At 41.3% G+C, this 22,894-nt stretch overlaps 1 protein-coding gene across 1 annotated transcript in view; it reads right to left on the reverse strand.

Moving 5' to 3' along the window:
• The window catches only part of MAD1L1 (mitotic arrest deficient 1 like 1), a 454,057-nt gene that overhangs the window by 305,959 nt on the left and 125,204 nt on the right, over positions 1 to 22,894 (reverse strand). Inside the window, exon 11 of the mRNA XM_033166736.1 lies at positions 22,656 to 22,800. Coding sequence (XP_033022627.1) covers positions 22,656 to 22,800 — 145 coding nt within the window. The remainder of the gene's footprint in view (positions 1 to 22,655; positions 22,801 to 22,894) is intronic.

Consider the following 22,894-nt stretch of genomic DNA (forward strand, 5'->3'; position numbering starts at 1 on the left):
ATCTGCAACAGGTATCTTCAACCTTTTCAAACTCAAAGCCCACTTTTAACCCAAACATGCATTTTACCATATATATATATACACACACACACACACACACACACACACGGTGGTAGCACTATTTCTTGTCAATTAAAAAACAACTTCCTCCCTGTATCTCCTCCATTTATTACTTGTTCAAAACAATTTAAAAATATTCAGCAGAGAGTTGAAAATTCCCACTTCCTTTTGCTTTCTTTCCTTCCAGTGCATTTACAATTAATGATGCTAATGCAAAGGTAGTATCAGCAGTTCCAGTTCCAACCAGGAAGTCTGACAATCATATTGACTTGACTTGTTATATTTAACCCCCTTTTCTACCCAGGGACATACAAAGCAGCTTACAGGATAAAAACCAATGAAACATTAAAACTGACATTATTATTTTTTGGTGGGGAAGAGAATGCCCATCACTTGTGAAAAGTTTTGCATTTCAAAAATGATTATTTTCCCTCCTTTATTTCATTCTCTTTATTTATGAAATTGCTGGTGTTAAGATACTACCGTGTATAATGTAAGAAATTATTATGCAGTGCAAGATGCAACCCTAAATGGTGTGAATTATATTCAGTCAGCTCACACACTCCAGAAAATATGGAAAAAGTACAGTGCTACGGGGATATATATATATATATATATATATATATATATATATATATATATATATATATAATATCTCATTAGTTTCTACTGTTTCCTTGTATGATAATATGCCCAGCGCTGACACCTCTCCTATTCTCCCTGGCAGGCCCTACATTAGCATGTAAATAGCTCACAGATAGGAGGAAATGGAAGTACTGTAAGGAAGAGTTCTTTAATTAACTTTAATCCTCTGCAAATCCATGCAGCAATCTGCTCTGACAGTTTTCCACACAAGATCCTCTTAGGAGGTCCCTCAGTATCGTCTGCACCAGGACAAAATGAGGAAAAAGAATGAACAACCCAACCTTGGATACAATATTTAGACATCTCTCTTCTATTAAATGCTGTCCTTGACTGCCATCTGGCCTGATCAAGCGTATCATTATTCTGAGTCTGGCTGGGAAACAAGCAGGTGAAATGTGCAAGAACAGCTCCGTCCTTGCCAGCCACTTTTCCTTTGCTACTGGGGCAGGCAACCCAGACCCCACCATCACACAGACAGGTAATTTCCAGTGTGGAAAGCAAACATTCTTTTAAGACAATATATTTTGTGCTTCAGTGCAATCATCAGTGAGCTCTTCCAGTACTTGCATAAAAAGTGCTGGCTTTTTCCCTTGAGGGTTGGTCAGAAAACACTGCCTTGCTTGTGCTTGCCCAACAATCTATGAAGAACAGGAGTGAACAAGAGTTGTCCCGTTCCCCCAACTCTTCAAAAGCAATGTACGAAACAAGCATGTAAAGGACTACTTTTTGGCTCTTGGGTGACAAAAGAAATGCAGACAGCTCAGAGCTGGGCAGCAAGAGCAGAGACAGAAAATGGCAAATGCAAGGGTAGATTGAGAGATAAGAGTACAGGATGTTGAGCAAGCCAACATCTAATCCCCTGACTACCAGAATTTTTAGACAGCCAAGTATTGATTTCTGAATCTTCACCAACATCCCTCATATGAAGAGCTAGAAACATGCTTTGACAGCAAATTGAACTAAAATACTTAAGATCAGATATAAATATCAGATTCCGTGCACTTATTGGTTATTCCATAGCACTTCCGATCTGAAGGAGCATTTCCCACCTAACAAATATCAAGGAGGACGATCCAAGTATATAAAATCTACCAGGCGGGAAAAACTATAGATGACACCAAATTGAGAGGGGTAGCTAATGCCACAGAAGACAGAACTGGGATTCAAGATGAGTTCAGCAGATTGGAGAATTGGGCCAAAACTAAAAATAATGAATTTCAATAGGGACAAATGTGCGGTTCTGCACTTAGGCAGGAAGAACCAGGCACACAAATTTAGGATGGGTAACACCTGGCTTCGTAGCAGTACATGTGAAAATGATTGAGGGGTCTTGGTGGATCACAAGCTTAAAGTGAATCAACAGTGTGATGCAGCAGCAAAAAAAAGCTAATACTCTTCTAGGTTGCATCAACCGAAGCACAGTGTCCCAATCAAGGGAAGTAATAGAGCCACCATATTCTGCCTTCGTCAGATAACACCCGGAGTACTGTGCCCAGTTCTGGGTACCACAATTTAGGAAGGATGTTGACAAGCTGAAACATGAGCAGAGGAGGGTGACCAAGATGATCAAGGGTCTAGAAACCAAGCCTTATAAGGAACAGTTGAGGGAGCTGGGTATGTTTAGCCTAGAAAAGGAGACAAAAGAGATATGAAAGCCATCTTCCAATATCTGAAGGCTGTCACATGGAAGATGGAGGAGGCTTGTTTTCTTCTGCTCCAGAAGCAAGGACCCGAACCTATGACTTCAAGTTACAAGAAATGAGATTCTAACTAAACATTTGACAATGGAACAGATTCCCTTAGGAGGTTGTGGACTCTCTTTCCTTGGAGGATTTTTAAGCAGAGGTTGGATGGCTATCTGTCATGGCTGCTTTAGTTGAGATTCCTGTATTGCAGGGGGTTGGACTAGATTACCCTTGGTGGCCCTTCCAACTCTACAATCTAAACCTTCTCTTAAAATGGACACAACTCTTCAGGTTTTGCTGTCTTTAAAAAAAGGAAAGAAAGAAGCAGAAAATTAACAAGCTGTCATCTCCTTGGGACGTTCCATCACAGAGCACAGCCTGAACCGAAACCAATAAAAGCTTATTACAGGGATATCAAAAGAGAAAAGTAACAGACCTCCTTGAGAAATTAAGCTATGGCAACAGATAAACCGTTTAATTTGACAGCTCTAAAGGAACCCAAGATTTAGGTTAGCTGAGAGGCCAACAAAAGATGCAATTGAACGTTAAATACAGCAGCTATATCAAAATAATTGGAAAGCAACAATCACCCAATTACCACCATTTAAATAAAAGCTGAAGGCCATAAGCCATTTCCATCACAGACCACTATGTTTTACTGGATCATTAGGGAAATTGGTTTGAAAAGCTCACAGAATGAGAATGGATTTACACCATAATGAAGCATACATGAGATTTTATATCTGTAAGCAATTTATACAAAGCCTACATACCTCTTAGATTTAACTGCTATACAGCTTTAAGACAAACACACACCGTCTCTCTCTCTCCCTCCCCCCCCTCTCACACACAAACCCTCCCATCTCTCAGCCCCGCCTACCCACATCTGCAGTTATGGGTGTAATGACCAACGATCCGTGCTGGCAGATATATTATGTAAGGATCACAAAAAGGATGTTGATGATAGTGGGTTGTATACAAATAAGTTTTGTTCAGAGTAGACCTATTGGAATCAATGGGCAGGACTAACCAAGATTCAACTAATTCCAGTTAGTCTATTCTGTGCATAACTTAGTTGGATACAATATTATTAACAGCAGTAGCAGCATTCTTAGGCTATTGGCAAGGAAGCAATACAATGGTACAACCAGTGGTATTGCAACAAAAGCTGGCCCTGACCCTATGCCCAACTGGTTGTTGTTGCACCTGCAAAGTCAAACTGCGCAACGTGCTGAACAAGGCCCACATGAACAGCACTAACAGGTTATCCCCTTCCCAGAAAATCCACCAAGTCACTTGGCCCCCAAGGCCTTAAAGGCTTAAAGGGTAAGCTTCACACAGGGGAACATATAGTCATGTGAGAGAGCAAAGCAACTCAACCAAGTTTTCAAGGGGTAGGAATGTATGTGAGTTGCAGTAAATCAGGACAGAGATTGAGGTTGCTGACATCAGTGAGATTAAACTGCTTCATCTAGAATCTATTGAAGCCAGGCATCATTCTGGATCCTGTTTATCATTGGCAGCAATACTTCTCTCTACTTAGATACCAGTTCTTTAGAAGACAAAAACCAAAGCTTCAGTTAGGCTTCTGAACTTCTGACTCTGCATCCACAATAGAAGGATTGCTTTAATCTATATAGGAGTTATTAAAAATGCAGGCTGTTACAAGTTTTAAATGCTAAAGGTAGCACTAGTTGACTGATCAATAAAATATTTTAATCAGGTATAAAGAACTATTTTACCAGCCCCCCTGTATATTATTTTTATCATATCCTAGATACAGTTGTAAGGAACTCCAGAAGAGTTTGAAAAGCTAACTTGTTAAGCACAAAGCAAAGGGAAAGAACAATGGCTCCCAGAACATATGATGAAGGAATGAATTAGGCACTGGCATATAAGTGCTTACTGACAAAAATGTATACATGTTCCTTTGCCAAATGGTCTAAGCGTTGGATCCAATACCCTCCTGGTCTGGCTTCCATGTCTGTAACTAGTCTGTTGCCTTCGGGAGTGTGGAGGACACTATCCCATTGCCAGAAATGAAATAACAACTAGTCTGTTCAGCTACTTTCCACGGAATGGTGGGGGTGCCATCTTGTCCTTTGCCTCAGGCAGCAAAATGCCTTGGGTTGGCCGTGGGCATAAGGGAGAGCCTACAGCTGATTTGTTTTAAGATTTGTATATAGTGCTTTCCACCACAAATGCCCTGCCTACTTGGTAGAGCACTTGCTTTGAATGCAAAGGGTCCCAGGTTCAATCCCTGATATATCAAATCAAAAAGCTATCAGAAAGCAGGCCTGGAAAAGAACCCTGCCTGCCCTTGAAGAGTCACTGCCCATCGGAATGGCACAGAATTAATATAGGGCAATTTTGTATGTTCTCAATTACTGACTTGGATCACACTTCTCCTCCTCATATCCGTCTTTGGATATACACCTTTTCATGTTCTCTCTATTGGTCTCTGTTTTTATCTTGCATCCACATAAGCCCTGCTGTTAGTTTTAGACTACATAGGTGGTCGTCCCCTTCGTCTTTTGAAATGGTTTAGATCATGAGGAGCCTGCAATTAATTGCATCCCCCTAGTGTCACTGTCTATCTGCTTCATGACAATATTATCAAGCTACAAAAATGAGGCTATTGCCTAGATCTTCAATTCCTTCTACTGTACTTCTGATTTGCCCCTTTCTCAACAAACAAATGAGTGACTGAAGGTATTTTCTCAGGGCAATATTATTGTGTCAACAGCTTTTTAAAAACTTATTATGCAATCTTAACTTATGCAATCTTATTAACTTACAGATTTCAAGGAAGTAGTAATCTGATGCTTTTAACCTTGCAGCAAATAAAAAATAAGTCTGAATATAGCTTTGACAACTGCTTTCAAAACACATTCATAACTGCAATTTGCAAATGCAGCCTGATCAAGAAGTGCTGAGAAGTGACAGTTCAATTTGCTGGTCTTTCTTTTATAAGATCGGAAAAACAGGGCCACATGGCTCTGTGTTTCAGCTTATGTCTATTGCAGAGGCAGTAGGAGAGAAAAGAGAGGAACATTTTTGTACCAAATGAATTGGCTAATTAAAAAAAGTTAGCTATACTACTGGCAATGTTTTGCATTCTGGTGCTTCCTTTGGATTAGTGTGTGGAATAGATGCCTAAAGCTGTTTGATGTGGCAAAACAGGCCAATTCTACACTGAACTTGGGCCTTGTCAAGGATCATGAAAAGCATTCATGGCTACTCCAGCAAGGCAGAGGGGGGGGCAGAGCAGCACAGAGTGGCTGAACCTTGTTATCTTCTATGTATCTGGCACATAAATGGCCTTTTAGGATTGCTTTCCTGACCTCAAATGTATCAAAATATGTATAGAGGAAGGAACATCTCCTTACAGCAAAGACTCTCATTAAAGGTAACACTGCATACACAACTACTAAAGGCAAGTCACATTGCTGGCCATATATCTGGTTGTTGTTGTTGTTGTTGTTGTTGTTGTTGTTGTTGTTTTGCCATATATCTGTTGTTCTCCAAGAAGGTACAAATGATTTCTTAAAAGTTGTTTGTTTCTTAAAGCAATGCTTCTGCTTCAAACTAGGATAACAGAAACATCTGGACAGAACAAGGCAGCTGTAAGGATGGGCCAGTGAGGGGATAACCTGGGGTACAAGCTGAGCCAAGGCTCTGTTTTTTAATGCACTGTCTGCAGTGAGCTAGGGTGGCAGAGAGCAAGTGTCTGTAACCTTTTATTCAAGCTTCTACAGGTTGTTTGGGAACTAACTACAAAAATGATCTTCCCTGAATTAGCTTTACAGCACGTTTCATTTTCGATTTCCACTTTGATGCATTTGCACTAGTTAAAACCCAGTGGAACATAGCTTTACTATGAGACAAGGTTACTGAGTACTTAGCACTTCAAATGCTATAAATGCTATAAGCACCATATAAATGAAAATAAAATAAAGCCACAAGCTGTAAAAGCTCAGCTGGATACTTTTTTATTCATAACTCCTCTTTATTGTTTTTAAAGATAAAAATAATGGATATTCTAAAATAAAGAATGTTTACCAAAAGATAGAAACTGCTACAAAACATTAAAAATAAAAGCTATGATAGTTAATGTGACTTTTTTCAGGTTTAGCTTGTGCAAGCTGTAGCACAGTGGCTGAGAACCAATCCCCATGGACAGGACAGCAAGTGATGTGAACCTCTCATCTGCTGTGGAAGGCTGCAAGAGCATTGGGATGAGCTTCAATTTTGAGCAGCTATCCTCACAACTGGCAACTGCAAATGGAAGTGTCCGTAGAAGTCGTAGCTACCCAGACATGTGAGATGACATCAGACATTATGTTTATTATCAATGTGCTGCAGGGCATCTCGTAGTGAATGTGATGGAGATGGCCCAGCTCAACACAAAAATCTGCACTATTGAGGTTGGAGTGGCTGCCATTGGTGAGGCCTCTGTGCAGTTCTGTAGAGTGGACAGTAAGCATCTCTTCTGGTAACTTTTTAAGGTTGTGCAAGAATCTCCATGTGTTGTTGTGAGATTCAAGCTGCTCGAACTGCTCTTCAATTCAAACATGAGGAGCATTAACAAGTATGTAGAACTCCTATTTCAATATTTCTTCTTGACTACTGCACTCAACATATGAATCTAGTCCTTATATTCCAACTGACACTTCTTGCAAAGCAGAAGGCATGAACACACAGAAGCAGAAAGAAGCTCTGCCAGAAAGGGTTGGGAATGTGAAGGAGGTACTCAGAATAGGCATAACCCTTTTCCTATTTCCTTATCACTGTGTAAGAAGAAAAATGAAGCACACCCATAGTTCTGCTTGATCCCAGGGCAAGGAGGAGCTGCAAGCAAGAATTCTCACATGGAGCCTGTGGGAACAGTAAGTTTTGCATGTGGCCCTCAGCTTTGTACAAACATGCATGGGTCTTTGTAGGAGGTAGCAGCAGGACCCCAACATCACACCTGTATCAGACCAGGCCACATAAACCCTCTGGGTGGCCCTGCAATGTTGAGCATGGGTGAGGGAGCACCAAAGGCACTCCTCACCAAGTGTGCTATTTATCCAAAGCCAGTCCTGTAGATGGCCATAGGTCACCCTTCCCGATTTAGAGGAAATCAGAATATAACATTTCCAAACAGCAATGAAATGCTCCCATACATACTCAGCAGCTTGCAGGCAGGGGGAGGGGTGTGTTAGCAATGCCAATACTTTCTTTCATGTTCACTTAACACAAAAAAGGTCACAATTTGCCCCTACCACCCATCCAAATTTGTTCTAAACTACGCCTTAGGCAAGTCACAGGCATCTGTTCGTCATACCAAGCTTCCACAGACGCTATCTTAATAAGCATCTTTCTAGAGGAGCAGCATAAAAAAGGTGTTTTGTTTTGATTTTGTTGTAATCCTGAAATTGCTTTCTCTTCCCTTGCCACTGAGTTACAAGTTGCTCTCACAGAAGAATAATGCAATAATATTTTCAACAAGGTCAGCCTAATAACTTTGCAAATGGCATTTCAGAATAACAAAAATGATTTGGCTTTTTCTGTTCCCTCTTTGCACGCACTCTCTCTCTCTCTCTCGGGGCGTGTGTGTGTGTGTGTGTGTGTGTGTGTGTGTAATGGTATGGAAGGAAATATATGAACACCTACCTAGAGATACATTTTGAAGTAAAAAAAAATGAGCCAGAGGAGTTACCAAGTACAGTACACCCATTTGAAAAAATAAAATAAAATTATGTTCTGCCTTTCCACTAGCACGCTTGAGGGAGCTAAGAAACCACCAGTGCCTAAGTTAATTACAAAAAATCAATACAGAACTATAGTAAATATAAGGATCATCTTATAGAAAAGGATGCCTGCTGGAAAACCAAGTGTGCTGGATTTGGCCCACCTCTCTCTGCTCTAACAAGTGGTGATGTTCTGGGTGGCTATAAAAAGCATACTGATGTTCTGAACACATAGTCTATATCCAAGAATATATAAAAAGACCATAATGCGACTTGACTCTGGGAAAGGTTCCCTATAAGGAGCAATATGGGGCTAGTTCAACTTTTCATTTTCCATATGCAGGAATTTTCTGATGATTATTCTGTTTTTATGTACAACTAGCAAAATGCCCATCATTATGACATTATCTATATTATAGGGGTCCCCAGAGGTGAAAAGTGCCTTCTGCTCCCATTTGCAATAGCATATCAAGTGCTGCATTTTTGCCATGAGGCCTCCATTCATTCTAGTGGGGAAATGCGAATGTGGTGACAATGCAAGCATATGGGTGCTTCCAGTGGCGTAGCAAGGGAAGGGCGATGGGGGCGGGGCGTCTGTGTTCTAGGGGAGGGGGGTGACACAAGGCGGCCCCTCCCGCCACTCGGCACCCCGCCTGTGCTGCTCCACAGACTGACAGGGCAGCCCCACGAGCTGCCACTTGCCCGGAGGCTTCCCCGGTCGCCGCGGGAGCAGCAGCGCCAGGCATGCACAGTGCATCCGAGTCAGCACTGCTGCTCCCGTGGCAACCGAGCAAGCCGCCGAGCAAGTGGCGGCCCATGGGGCCGCCCTATCCGTAAAGCTGGACAGACGGGGCAGCCCCACGACCCACCGCCAGGTCGGTGGGTCGCCCGGTCGCAGCAGCGCCAAGGCGAATAGACTGTGCATGCACGGCATTTCCACGTATGCTCAGCCCGTTCGACGTGCGTTACGATGCCCCGCCCCCAGGGGGTGCCTCCACGTGCCGCCCCGGGTGCTTCCCTCACTTAAATCCATTATAATCCAAATTTAACATAAATGCCCCCAATTGCTAACATAGGAAGAAAATACACAAGAAATTGTTCACAGAACTGTACCGCTCCTGGGACTGTAGTGCTAGTACCTGGTGGCCACCCAGATTTTAATGACAGGCTGGAAAGTGTTCTGCAGAATTTTGGCACCCAGCATTTGCCAAATAAATGAAGGGAAATGCTTCTCCCATGCCAAACTATAAAGCAGTACTTTATTTTTAAAAATATTTCATTTGCAAGCTACAACACCACTCAAAATTAAGACACAGAAACCCAAGAGCAGGTAAATCATGTGAAGAGCAATTTTAAGAGGGCAGGGAGAGAGTCACCAGATGGCCACTCCTGCACTATTTGTGCAAACCCTCCAAAAGCTTGTATGGAGGCTATGGGCCTTGAATAAATTACTTATTTGATTGTCCTTTGTGTGTTCCTCCTTTAAAGGAACACATAGCCTCTGTGCAATTTAAAGTGCAGTGCCTTTCAAATGCACAGAAATAAATGATAGCAACTGGAGTCCAAAATTAGAGAAGTATGTATGTCAGGGATGGGGAATCAGTGGCCATTCAGATGTGGCTAGCCCACAGCTTCCATCAACCACAACAGCTGGGGCTGATTAAGAGCTGTGAGCCCCAAAACATCTGGAGGCACCCTCAGTTCTCCATTGCTGGTGCATGTGATAAAGGTTTTGAATGAAGCCATTCTGCATAGCTGATCCCGCTCCATATACAGTATGGAATATATATACTGTATATATATATATATATATATATATATATATATATATCCATACTGTCTGTGTGTGTGTGTGTGTGTGTGTGTATTCCATACTGTATATATATATATATGTATATATATGTGTGTGTATGTATGTATGTGTGTGTGTGTGTGTATATATATATATATATATATATATATATATATATATATATATATTCCATCCCAAATATATATATATATTTTTTGTACGCCACCAAGTCCTCAGATGCAAAATTCAGGTCTAATTCCCTTTGCAGCCCCAAGCAAGGAACCCTGTTCTCTCTCACAGCCAGAAACTGAACAATGTCATTCCAACAGTCCAAGGAATTGCAACCTCTTCTCCGTAAGGAGTGGGAGGAGGGAAGTACGGTAACTTATGACACATCCTCATCTTCACCGCTACATATGCCCACAGAAACTACTTCTGAGCTAACTCAAAGCCAACTAGTGGAGGAATTTTAATTTAGGCCACAAAGCCACAAATTACCCAGTAACTCATATCAAGTCTGTCTGAATACCTTCCACCCACTAGTATGAATACCAGCATCCCCTGTCACTTTGTGTCTTATTCGCTCCCATTTTCCTCAGCCATGACTCTTCCTCCTCTACCACCAATAATTTCACTGCAATAATTTCTTTTACACACAAACACCTACCTGTGACCGTTCAAGGCTGAAAAGCATAAAGTATGAATGTTCTTCTGTGACAAGCCATAGAGTAGAACAGATGCATAAAGTGCTTTACTCTGAATTACCTGGCTCTGGTATGTTGAAATTCTGAGCCATAACGTTGGAATAATCTGGTTTCTCTTTACTGGATATAAAATATTCTAGCTTCTGGAACCTCAGAAGATTGTGCTTCCCAGGAGACATATAGATAATGAAGGTCAAATAAATCTCTCTCTTGTTCATGTATTTCTAATTTTCATAAACTAACCTTCTAGCAGTGAGAACGATATTAATGTCCCTTTGCTCAGGAGAAAGCAGAATCCATTTGCCATGAAGAACTACTCTTAAGGCCCTGAAGAAGCCCTGCAGGGTGGACCACAGTATTTATTTTTATTTAATGCTACATAAATGGCTCCTATCACTCAGGTATTAAAACACCTTAGCCATAAATTAATGTTAACAGATAACGTGCAAGCTGGAGGAAAAGGAAAAGGAGACGCTTTGCCTTTAAAAAGCAAAGAACCCAAAAGGTCATTCACTGTCACTGTAACACCTTTTGCAAGAGCCTCCTGGGTACAGCATGCAGATTCAGGGCATGTACATCTCTCCTTAGCGGCTCTGCTGCCCTGACTCAGAGTATTTGATTCCTGCGAGCCACATGGCTTCACTTGCTCTGATCCCTGCTCATCTCTAATTTTAAAAAGCCTTCGATACCACTCATTTACCTGAAGTTCAGTAGCACAGCCATTTGTGTGTATGTGCAACCCTTAAGACTTTAGCATGGGCTTAACAGAGCTTAACACAGCCACGAGTGGCATTGCCTCTGTTGCTCATGGAATGAGCCAGGACACTAGCCATTTATGCAAGTAATAAAAAGCAGGGGAGGGGGACATGTTTCCATATCCACTATCCAGAAATACAGAGGTCTGGAACCATGCCTCTATTTATAATACTTTGCTTCCCTTTGAAGAACAGTCCTAATTACATTTAGCTTTTGTAAACTTCCCAAGTATCAAATTCAAATTGCAACAACTTCTTCCTGGAACACAGCCCTTTTAAATCTCATTGCTCATTTTCCTTAAAGAGATGCTGCAAACTGCACTTGAGAATGATATTAGACTCTCTCTCAAAACAGCCAATATCAAACAAGAAAAATGGTTTTCTGTTCACCTAAGTCTGGAAAGCCAATCTCCATTTGCTTAATATAGTCATGATATTTCACCAAGGTAATTATACTCTTAGCTATCAGTAACAATTAAACTCTTAGACTTGAGTTGTTTAATAAAGGTCTCAAAATAAAACTGCACATTCCAAACATGAGGTTTCTAAATGTCAAGCAGGCAAGTAATGTCTCGTGATGAATATAATGATGAAACACACCATCAATCAGCATAAGTTATCCTGCCACAATATAAAATGACAGCAATATTACATTTGGAGTGCTGAGCAATTCTCATCACAGCTTTAATAGAAAAGGTACTGGCAAGAATGGAGATTGCAAAAAAGGCCATTAAGAATGAGCCTTGCAGCTGTTACATTTGGGCTGGGGAGTGCAACATATTATGCAGAAAGACTTAATTGTATGCAATGTCCATAATTCTCTTAGATGGAAAGACACAAGTGACACAAGATAGTAGCATGCACAGCATTGACCATTTCTACACAACCTCTGCACAAGGCACGGAAACCAGCAGAAAATGCTTCCACATTGAGCTGTTCTGCCAATACAAGGCAGGGTGGTCAAAAACCCCACATGGTTACTACCTAATCAAACCTCTGGGGAATTCCTTATCAGTCCATGGAAATGGTGCAGGTTCTGGGGGTGTTACTTTGAGAAACACATTTCAGCTTTAAATGTAAAACTCTAATTCACTGAACTTCCAAAGCAATTCAAGGCAGCTCCCATGGCAAGGTTCTCCCCACCCCACATTCGAAACAAGAATCTGCTATGCATCTACCTAGGGAGAAAAACACAACTCTAATATCCAGTATATTTTTGTATTTTTTCTTCTTCTCAGTGTTTAAGAAACCATGTTTAAGGAGCAGTTTCAAACCATTTTCTGATAATGTTTTCAGCTCTAGGCTCTGGAAGGGTTATTCATACAATTAGCATTGGCAGCTGAGAAGATGCCTTCCAGATACTCAGCATAAATAAGCTGCTACAGTTGGTTGACCAGTGTATTTGTTGTCCTGATTTTCAAGAAAGTGGAGAATACATTATGTCATGCTTATTGCTAGGCCAGATTACAAACAAACAATGTTTTGGGTTCAGCACAGCTTAAAGGAATTTACTTTCTTGTCTGGTTATAAAAACTTATCATTGAAATAGAATACTTACAAGCAATAGACTAACACCTCAGTTTTTCATAGTTCCAGTTACAGGTAAGTAGCCGTGTTGGTCTGCCATAGTCAAAACAAAATAAAAAATAAAAAAATTCCTTCCAGTAGCACCTTAGAGACTGTAAGGATGTTCAGTGGTTGCTTATGAGAAATCAGCCGAACGCAGAACTTCTAAAAACTAAGTTCCTTATTGTGCAGATATTTACAGTGGAGCAAAAGTTCAAACGTCCATCTCATCCCTCCACAGAGTCCGGGAATGAACCCTTCCGGTTCTTGGTCCAGCAAAAGAGGCGCGGGATCCTGAACCCCCGCCTCCCCCTTCCACGTCTTTCCTGTCTGCGAACTTGGGACGCGGAAAACTGTCCCTGTTCCCCGCTTTCCCCTTGATGCTCAGGCTCTGCTATCCCTTCACAGCCCCTGCGCCGACTTCCTGCCTCCAACTCCCCCTCCCCACTGGAGGTATGGTCACTTCCTCCTGAGGAGGGGGATGACGAACTGGTGAATAAAGGAGGCGGTTCCCTGTACTGCAAACGATCCCGGGATGCTACCGGCCGTGGGGAGGGGGGTTTCCTGACAGAGACCAACTAAGTTTGTTCTTGGTATGAGCTTTCGTGTGCATGCACACTTCTTCACGAAAGCTCATACCAAGAACAAACTTAGTTGGTCTCTAAAGTGCTACTGGAAGGAATTTTTTATTTTGTTTTGACCTCAGTTTTTGAAAGAGTATCTACCAGAATTGGATATCAGCTTTACAAAAAAAACACTGGCCACGTTATCGGTTAAGGAGGAGGAGTTAGGAATCTTCCGCTTCTGCTTAATAGAGACTTGTGCCAGCTGAGATGGCTTGTTTAAATAAACCATAATTAATAATAACAATAGTTCTGGGTCCAGACAATACAGCAAGTTGCGGATACTGAAAATCAGAAGCAAAAGGGAGTGTGGGTGCTTAAAGCTCATTGCAGCTCAATTCAGTTCATGCATTTCTCACTAAACTATAGTTTAGCATGGCATACAAATACAGCCAGTAACTACAATATCTGGCAAAATGTCATGTTTATAAAAAACACAAGTCCAGAAGTGTTAACCAGCTTGGCTTAACAGAACTTGATGCACTGTTAATTGCTCCAGAATTCTTATTATTACCTGACCTAATTCAGCAACAACTATTTTTTTGCCAAAATGCTGGTTGTATAAGAGCAAGGTGACTGCCACTAATACAGACAGGTCTGGTGTCAGCACATGGTATCTTGGAGCAGTGGCCAGGGGTCCAATATGCCATCCACATCAGGGAACTACCGGTAAGTCTGTGAGTCTCTCTTTAATTTCCCAAAATAGCCAGGATTGACACAATGTTTGGTACTTCAGAGCATTGTGGGAAATTAAAATAGAAGCTCCTATCCACCCTTGGAGAGCAGCTGTCACCATTACTGCCAAGTAAGCTTCAGGAGTCCATCAATCTAAAATAGTGCCCACAGGATAGTACCCTGCCTGGGTTCTCAAACCAGGAGTTAGCCCTGCTCTGAGAGCATGATTCATATTGAGCTAGAACTATTTAAATGGCAAATGGTAGAAAAGTGGCCAGCAGAAACCCTGAACGCTCTCCAATCTGATAACTATTTGTTGTTGTTAGGTTATAAAACAAGCTCAGTAAACTCGGACAGAAAGAACAAAGTGTGTATGCACTACTTCTTGAAGTTAAATAATTTCCTTTTTTATGTAAAAAAAACAAACAAACAAAAAACGTATTCCTTTAGAACACAAACCACGGAGCGAAAAATATTCCTCCTTAACTGTAACTGACTGTGTCTAGGTGGGACTTTGGCTAATAGACTAATTCTCTATTTGTTAGTTCCTTCTCTATCAGCACTGGCACCAGGGATCAAATACCTTAAGGTGCTCAACCTAGTCTTAATTAAAACAATTTCCTCCCTACAGGCTGCCTCCTGATTTGCAGTGCACATATAAATGACTGATAAGCTTAATGTTCATTAAATGTGCAACTGTGACAGCCAAGATTTGCATGTGAAAACCTTCCCCCTGCCACAAGCAGAATCACTCAAACTTGACTGAAGATTTCACAAAGTGTTGTAAAACCTTGCAACAACAATAACCTCCCTGCCCCCAGAAATGACTGAGCCATTTCAGCATCTGTTCTCCAAATGAAGAATGTGCTGCCCTAGGAACACAGAACATAAGATGCTATCCTTTGCAATTTGCTTATGGAGCTAGTAGGTCAGTAGATGACACGGTCAACATGGCATTGCACTACATCCTGCAACACCAGGATTCCCTGCGGGCCTATGTGCGAGTTTTGTTTGTGGACTTTAGCTCAGCTTTTAATACTATTGTTCCATCTAAATTGTTTTCTAAATTACTTCATCTTAATGTACCTGCCCCTGTTTGCCAATGGATATACAGCATTTTAACGGACAGGAGGCAGCAGGTGAGGTTGGGGGAAATTATATCGAGCAACAATACCATCAATACAGGTGCCCCCAGGGGTGTGTGCTTTCCCCACTGGTTTTCTCTCTATACACAAATGACTGTACCTCAACTGATCCATCGGTTAAGATACTGAAATTTGCCGATGACACAACAGTTATTGGGCTTATGTGGGAGGACGATGAATCTGTGTATAGGCGGGAAGTAGACCATCTTGTTTCATGGTGCACCAGAAATAATTTGGTGCTAGATGCCCAAAAGACAGTGGAAATGGTAACTGATTTTAGAAGGCACTCTTCCGTCCTGCCGCCACTTTCCATCCTTGGCAACATGGTTGTAGTAGTAGAGTCCTTTAAGTTCCTGGGCTCTATAATTTCTCAAAACTTAAATTGGACAGGTAACATCAATAGTATTATTAAAAAGGTCCACTGAGGTTGTATTTCCTGCATCAACTAAGGAAATTTAAATTGCCCCAGGAAGTGTTGATCCAATTTTACAGAGGCATCATTGAAACTGTTCTCTGTAATTCTATTACTGCTTGGTACGGCACAGCCTCCAAGATGGAAAAGAAAAGGCTCCAACGAGCAGTAAGAATTGCAGAAAGAGTAATTGGTGCTAGCTTGCCTTCAATGGAGACACTCTATGCTACCCAAGTTGGGAAGAGAGCAGTGGGAATTGTCGCAGATCCTTTGCATCCCAGTCACCATCTGTTTGACTTACTTCCATCTGGACATCACTACAGGACTTTATACACAAAAACGGCTAGGCACAGGAACAGGTTTTTTCCCCCTTGTGCCATTAAATTGTTAAATTTGTAGTTGTGTAGCGGAAGGGGAGGCCAGTTATGAGTGGGGTTTCTTTGCTGTGTCATTGTATTGTGAGTGGAACAGTGTTTGTATAAGGTATCTTTACATTGCAATGTAGCCGAAGCAAAATTCCAAGTATGTTGGAAAATGTACTTGGCCAATAAATCATTCCTATTCCTATTCCTATACCAAATCAAACCATGGGTCCTTCTAACTTAGCATCACTCATGCTGGCAGGCAGAAGTTGTCTAGGGTTTGAGGCAGGAATATTTCCTAGCCCAACCATCAGGGGTTGTACTTGGGACCTTTTCTATGCAAAGCAAGTGTTCCAACACTCTTCCTCTTTGGTGATCACTCGTAGCTGAGTAAAATTGTCTGAACATGGATTTAACAGTGAGTCCGTAAGTGACTGTGGAGGCCAATTCTGAATCCACACGTCCTTCCACAGTAGGGACATAGGTTTCTCGGCAGGAGTTGATCACGGTGAGGGGTTGCCAAACGTGGCTTCCTCTTAGCACATTTCTTCCTTTCGTCCTGAGTTTGAGTGTCTTCAAAGTCCATGACACCTTTGGTAAAGGCTGTTTTTCAATTGGAGTGCTCACAGGCCAGTGTTTCCCAACTGTCAGTATTTATACTACATTTTTTTTACATTTGCCTTGAGAGAGTCTTTAAACTTCTTTTGTTGATCACCAGCATTATGCTTTCCATTTTTAAGTTTGGAATAGATGATAATCAGGCATCTGAACAACATGACCAGTCCAATGAAGCTGATGTTGAAGAATCATTGCTTCGACACTGGTGATTTTTGCTTCTTCCAGTACACTGGTATTAGTTCATCTGTCTTCCCAAGTGATGTGTAAAAAATTTCGGAGACACTGTTGATGGAACCTTTCAAGGAGTTGGAGATAGCGTTTATAAGTAGTCCATGTTTCACAAGCATACAGTTAGATTGGTAGTGCAATAGCGTTGTAAACAAGCATTTTGGTTTCCCTGTGAATGTCCTGGTCCTCAAACACTCTGCACTTCAATTGGGAGAAAGCTGCACTCGCAGAGCTCAGGTGATGCTGGATTTCGGCATCTATGTCGGCCCTTGTTGAAAGATAACTGCCCAGGTAGGAGAAGTGTTCAACACTTTCCAACTTTACACCATTGAGTTGGTTTTGTGGTGCTGCAGACGGGTTGTTTGTGCTTGTTGGTGTAGCACTCTGGTCTTTTGGATGTTTAGCGATAGGCCGAGCTTTTTGTAAGCTTCAGCAAAGATATTTAGGATGGTTTGGAGGTCATCCTCTGAGTGTGCACACACTACATTGTCACCAGCCTACTGAAGCTCTATAATGGAAGTTGTGGTAACCTTACTCTTTGCTCTCAGCCTACTCACCACTAAACTATGGTCTTTCCCCGTATTAAATGTCATAGTCTTAGCAATGACCACAACTATAAAGCTAATTTAAAGCAATCCACAATGAGGAGTCTTTGAACTATGGGAAAGAAATCAAGTGAGAGTATCTTTGCAGCTACATTTTCTTCCACCCTCCAACGCCTAAGGATCAAATCTCCTGGCAGTGGCACCAAGGTTATGGATCTCCTTTCCTTGGGAAGCCCAGTTGGGTCCCTAGCTATTTGCTTTCAAGCATGCAACGAAGGCATTCCTGTTTCATCAGTTGTTCAGCTTATCTTACTTATTCTTCTGTTGCTGGTTCCAATTTCTTTTAGCTCTATTAGTTGCATTTTAATATGTGATATTGCTATATATTGTGTTTTTAAATTGCTTTAAGTCTCCTTGTTGTTGAAAGTGGAGGTAAAAGTTAAAATTAATTAAATTTCATTCTATTCATGAAGAAAAGTGATTGGCAGTAGGTTCAGACAGATAAAATGAAATGCTTCTGCACACAGTGCATAATTATCAAATGGAATACTTTGCCACAGGGAGAAGTGAGAAGATAATTAGGCATGTTTTGGCTGACCACTTTGGGGAACTGGTTGCTTGACTACTTGGTGTATTCTAAAATGCATCTAGACACATTTTGTGCAGTGTATCTAAAGCCATGCTGGTTCCAAAGGCAGCATATAGCTTCTCTGACTAGTAGCCATTAATAGCTTTATCCTCAACGAAAGCTTGATGGCATGAATCCATGAATAAGAGTGTTTCTTCCAAGTATGCATTTTTGTGTTTAAAAGATTCACTATATTATTCTGAAAGAGCCAAGGACAGGCATAGGCAAACTCGGCCCTCCAAATGTTTTGGGACTACAACTCCCATCATCCCTGACCACTGGTCCTGTTAGCTAGGGATGGTGGGAGTTATAGTCCCAAAACATCTGGAGGGCCAAGTTTGCCTATGCCTGGCCAAGGACGATCAAGTTTCTTAGTTCCCCCTCCCCTTTTCCATTTTCAGTGAAACAGCAACACAGTCTACCACAGAAGCTACTAATTAGATCATTAAATATCAGTCTGGGTTATAAAGCTTTCAGTGTAAAGTTATTATTTTTAACAGGTAATATACTTGCTCAATTTAATATCAAACTATATGATCATTTTATTTTAATTAAAATGAAAACCTTTGTCCTAGGGTTATAGGAAGCTGTGCCAAGAAAACAGTGTTTATGTACTTATCCCATATTTCATTATACATATCATAGAATCATAGAGTTGGAAGAGACCACAAGGGCCATCCAGTCCAACCCCCTGCCAAGCAGGAAACACCATCAAAGCATTCCTGACAGATGGCTGTCAAGCCTCTGCTTAAAAACTCCAAAGAAGGAGACTCCACCACACTCCTTGGTAGCAAATTCCACTGCCGAACAGCTCTCACTGTCAGGAAGTTCTTCCTAATGTTTAGGTGGAATCTTCTTTCTTGTAGTTTGAATCCATTGCCCCGTGTCCGCTTCTCTGGAGCAGCAGAAAACAACATTTCACCCTCCTCTATATGACATCCTTTTATATATTTGAACATGGCTATCAGATCACCCCTTAACCTTCTCTTCTCCAGGCTAAACATACCCAGCTCCCTAAGCCGTTCCTCATAAGGCATCATTTCCAGGCCTTTGACCATTTTGGTTGCCCTCTTCTGGACACGTTCCAGCTTGTCAGTATCCTTCTTGAACTGTGGTGCCCAGAACTGGACACAGTATTCCAGGTGAGGTCTGACCAGAGCAGAATATAGTGGTACTATTACCTCCCTTGATCTAGACGCTATACTCCTATTGATGCAGCCCAGAATTGCATTGGCTTTTTTGGCTGCTGCATCACACTGTTGACTCATGTCAAGTTTGTGCTCTACCAAGACTCCTAGATCCTTTTCACATGTACTGCTCTCAAGCCAGGTGTCACCCATCCTGTATTTGTGCCTTTCATTTTTTTTGCCCAAGTGTAGTTCTCTGCATTTCTCCTTGTTAAAATTCATCTTGTTTGCTCTGGCCCAGTTCTCTAATCTGTTAAGGTCATTTTGAAGTGTGATCCTGTCCTCTGGGGTATTAGCCACCCCTCCTAATTTGGTGTCATCTGCAAACTTGATATCAGTTGAAAAAGTGGAATAAAATGACCACTGATGGAGTGGATACTTTAATGCAGGCTGCATAGAATTCAAGATATGTATAGTAGTTCACAACACTGATGTTACAGTCTGTCTCCTATGTCACAGATGGATGGTTTGCAACTCTATGATAAAAACTGTTAACTTCCGTGTGGTGAGCAAGTATACAAACAACTCTTCATGCAATCAGATTTAAATCAACCCCCCATGTCAGCTTGTCATTTGAATCCTCCTATATTGCAAAGAAGATAAAACCAATATCTGAACAAGATGTCAGGTGTGTGCTTTTAGAAAGATAGAGATGAAAAAAATCAAAGAGATAGATTACAAAGACTGCTGGTATCTCAAGGTCACTCAAAATCAGTGCAATTTTGAAGTCAGTTGTTAAAATCAGTGCAGTTTTAAAAGGTTCAGTCTGTCATAATGATTTAAAATGACATCCAATCATATCATAAACAAAAACCTGTTCCTTGATATCAGGAACCATCATGTAAAATTTGGTGTTCAAATATCACTTACCAATGAGTGAAGAATGGCAGTGTCTACAGTTACAACACCTATTTGTGTCTTTAATAGGCCATCTACTTTGAGTGTCCCTCAACTACTGAAGGAAATTATCAGATCCTTACAGAAAACTAAATCTATAACTGCTTGTGTATAAATGTTTAATATATTTTAGTAAGGTAGAAGTTCAGGAACTTAGTGGGGTGTGGAATAGGGAATTAGAAGATATTATACAGCCTAAACAATGGAAAATTGCTTTAGAATCCACGTAAAATGTTTCCCTAGATTGAAATTTGACATTGATTCAGCAAAAATTAATAATTCATGTATACTGGACTCCACCATGTTTGAATAGGAAGGGACTGTTTAATACAGAAATATGCTGGAGGTGAGAATGTTTCTTTGAGGCTTATGATAAGGAAGTGTCGAGTGATATATTCCTTTTGATTTATATCGGCAAAATTCTTGATATTCTCAGATGTTCAGGTACTTTTAAACAATATTCCTGTGGCATGGGGATTAATGGCTGGAAAACAAAAGTGGATTTTGCAAGCACTTATGGTGGCTTAGAGACTTATACTTCAAGCCTGGAAGGAAAAATACCCACCATCTATTAGGCAATGGTCTGAGGACCTTACCAGGCTACATAGGATATACAGGCATCCCCCCCCCCTTATTGTGGGGGTTACATTCCGGGGGCGCACGAGCCTAAGTGAAATCGCATAAAGTGGGGAACACCCTCTAAAAAGCCTATAAATGCCTATTTTTGCCTGCTCTGCAAAACTCTCTCCCATGCTCTCTCCAATCCAGACTCAGATATCTAGAGTTGAAACTCTGGGGTTGGCTGGAGTCTGTGGAGGACGTGAGGGAAAGTGGCGGCTGCTGCTGCGCTACCCCACATGTCAGCTGTTAGTTGGGGAGGCTGAGCAGCCTAAACAAGGGCTCTTTGAGGCTTCTTTTACCCTCACAGACATCCTCTTCAGGTTCCGGGGAGGGTTTCCTCGTGAGCCACAATAACTCTTCAGCTCTCTCTTGCCACTTCCTGGTAAGATTCTAATTATTAATTTATTTTGCAGCATCATACAGCGGTTGCATGCAAGTAGAATGTGTGTAAGCAGTGAAGATGCCTGTATTTCATATAGGCATCAATCTCATGTGGATACTGTCAGGAAATGGGCAGAGGAGAAATGGTGGAGACTGCCTCCTCATCCTGACCCTTCCAGGGAAGAGGAAGAGGAAGACAGTACAGATTTACAACAGTGGTTTGCGAGAGGTCACAACTCAGAGGCAGATGTGGGGGAAAGTTGGGAAATAATGGGAGAGGAGGAGGAGGAGGAGGAGGAGGCAGCAGCGGAGCAGCAGCGGACTGATACAGTGTCGTCAGAAAGCATCCCAGACCCTCCATCTCCCAGAACCTTGAAAGTAGGAAAGCAAAAAGCTCAAAGACAGAGGGCATGTAGCAACAACCATAGAAGTGACAAATGAGAATGTGGAAGAAACGGGGTGGAGATTCACTCGGGACAATGCCATTATCCAAGAGGCTGGATTCTATAGCATCTCTCTGTAAATGTTGAAATAAAAAAGGATGATAAGAAACCTTTACTTGACTTAATACTTTCCTGGGCAATCAGCCGAGAGCCACTGACAGCATCCTGACAGATACCTATTTAGACACCTTCACAACTTTTATTAACTTATAAGTTTAATTTAAGATCCCTGTACTGAAGGTTACTGTATTTGCAAAGTGAATTGATAGTGATTTACTGTAATTATTGCCATTTCCCCTTCTTTTTAATCACTTTGCTCCTCCCTATGTGCATGAGCAAAACATGTGCATGAGAAAGCCACAGTTAAGCATAGTTTCAGGTCACATCCAAACCAAAAACCAAGATTCAGAAGTTAACTTTAAACAATGAATTTGATCATCTCTACATCACCAGTGATAGATCACACACACACACACACACACACACACCGCCCTGATGACAGTAGTTTTAGCATAAGTAACTAACTTTAGCCATTGGGATGGAACAGGCTACAAGTAGGTAAGTACAGTAAATATATAAAAGCTTTAGACTGCAATCTTGGAAAAACTTACCTAGAAGTAAGTCCCACTGAACTCAATGGGGCTTACTTATGGATACAGGTGCATAGGATGGCATTGTTAACCTTACAACACACCTATCTTTATAGAAGTCAATGTATTCAAACACACTTTGATTTTATAGCTTTATTGTTATTTTTTACTTTTGTGATCTGCCTTAGAATAATGATTTATCATTAAACGTCTTTTAATTTTAATTAAACGAGTTTTTCACATTTTCATAAGCACACAGCTAAATAAAACTAAATAAAAGGAGTAGCAACCTCATTCTTTTCTGGACATCCCAACAAGTAAATGGAGAGCAAAAACAAGATCCATACAGGTGACATACCTTTATAAGCAGCTGCACTCGTTTTTGCAAGCACCTGGTCATCGATTCATGCTGCTCACGTTTTTTCTTCTCCTCCAGCAGCTGGCTCTGGGTCTTCAGCAACTCTTCTTGCAGTTGCTTCCGTGCCTTCTCTAATAGTCTAGCACTAGGAAAGACAAAATTACCAAAATTGAACTTCTATCAGCCAGATGCTTGGTGGTTTACTACAATTGGCAGGGGATAAAAGCACAGGGGATTTA

Source organism: Lacerta agilis, chromosome 13, assembly GCF_009819535.1.
Source record: "Lacerta agilis isolate rLacAgi1 chromosome 13, rLacAgi1.pri, whole genome shotgun sequence".
Classification (NCBI taxonomy): domain Eukaryota; kingdom Metazoa; phylum Chordata; class Lepidosauria; order Squamata; family Lacertidae; genus Lacerta; species Lacerta agilis.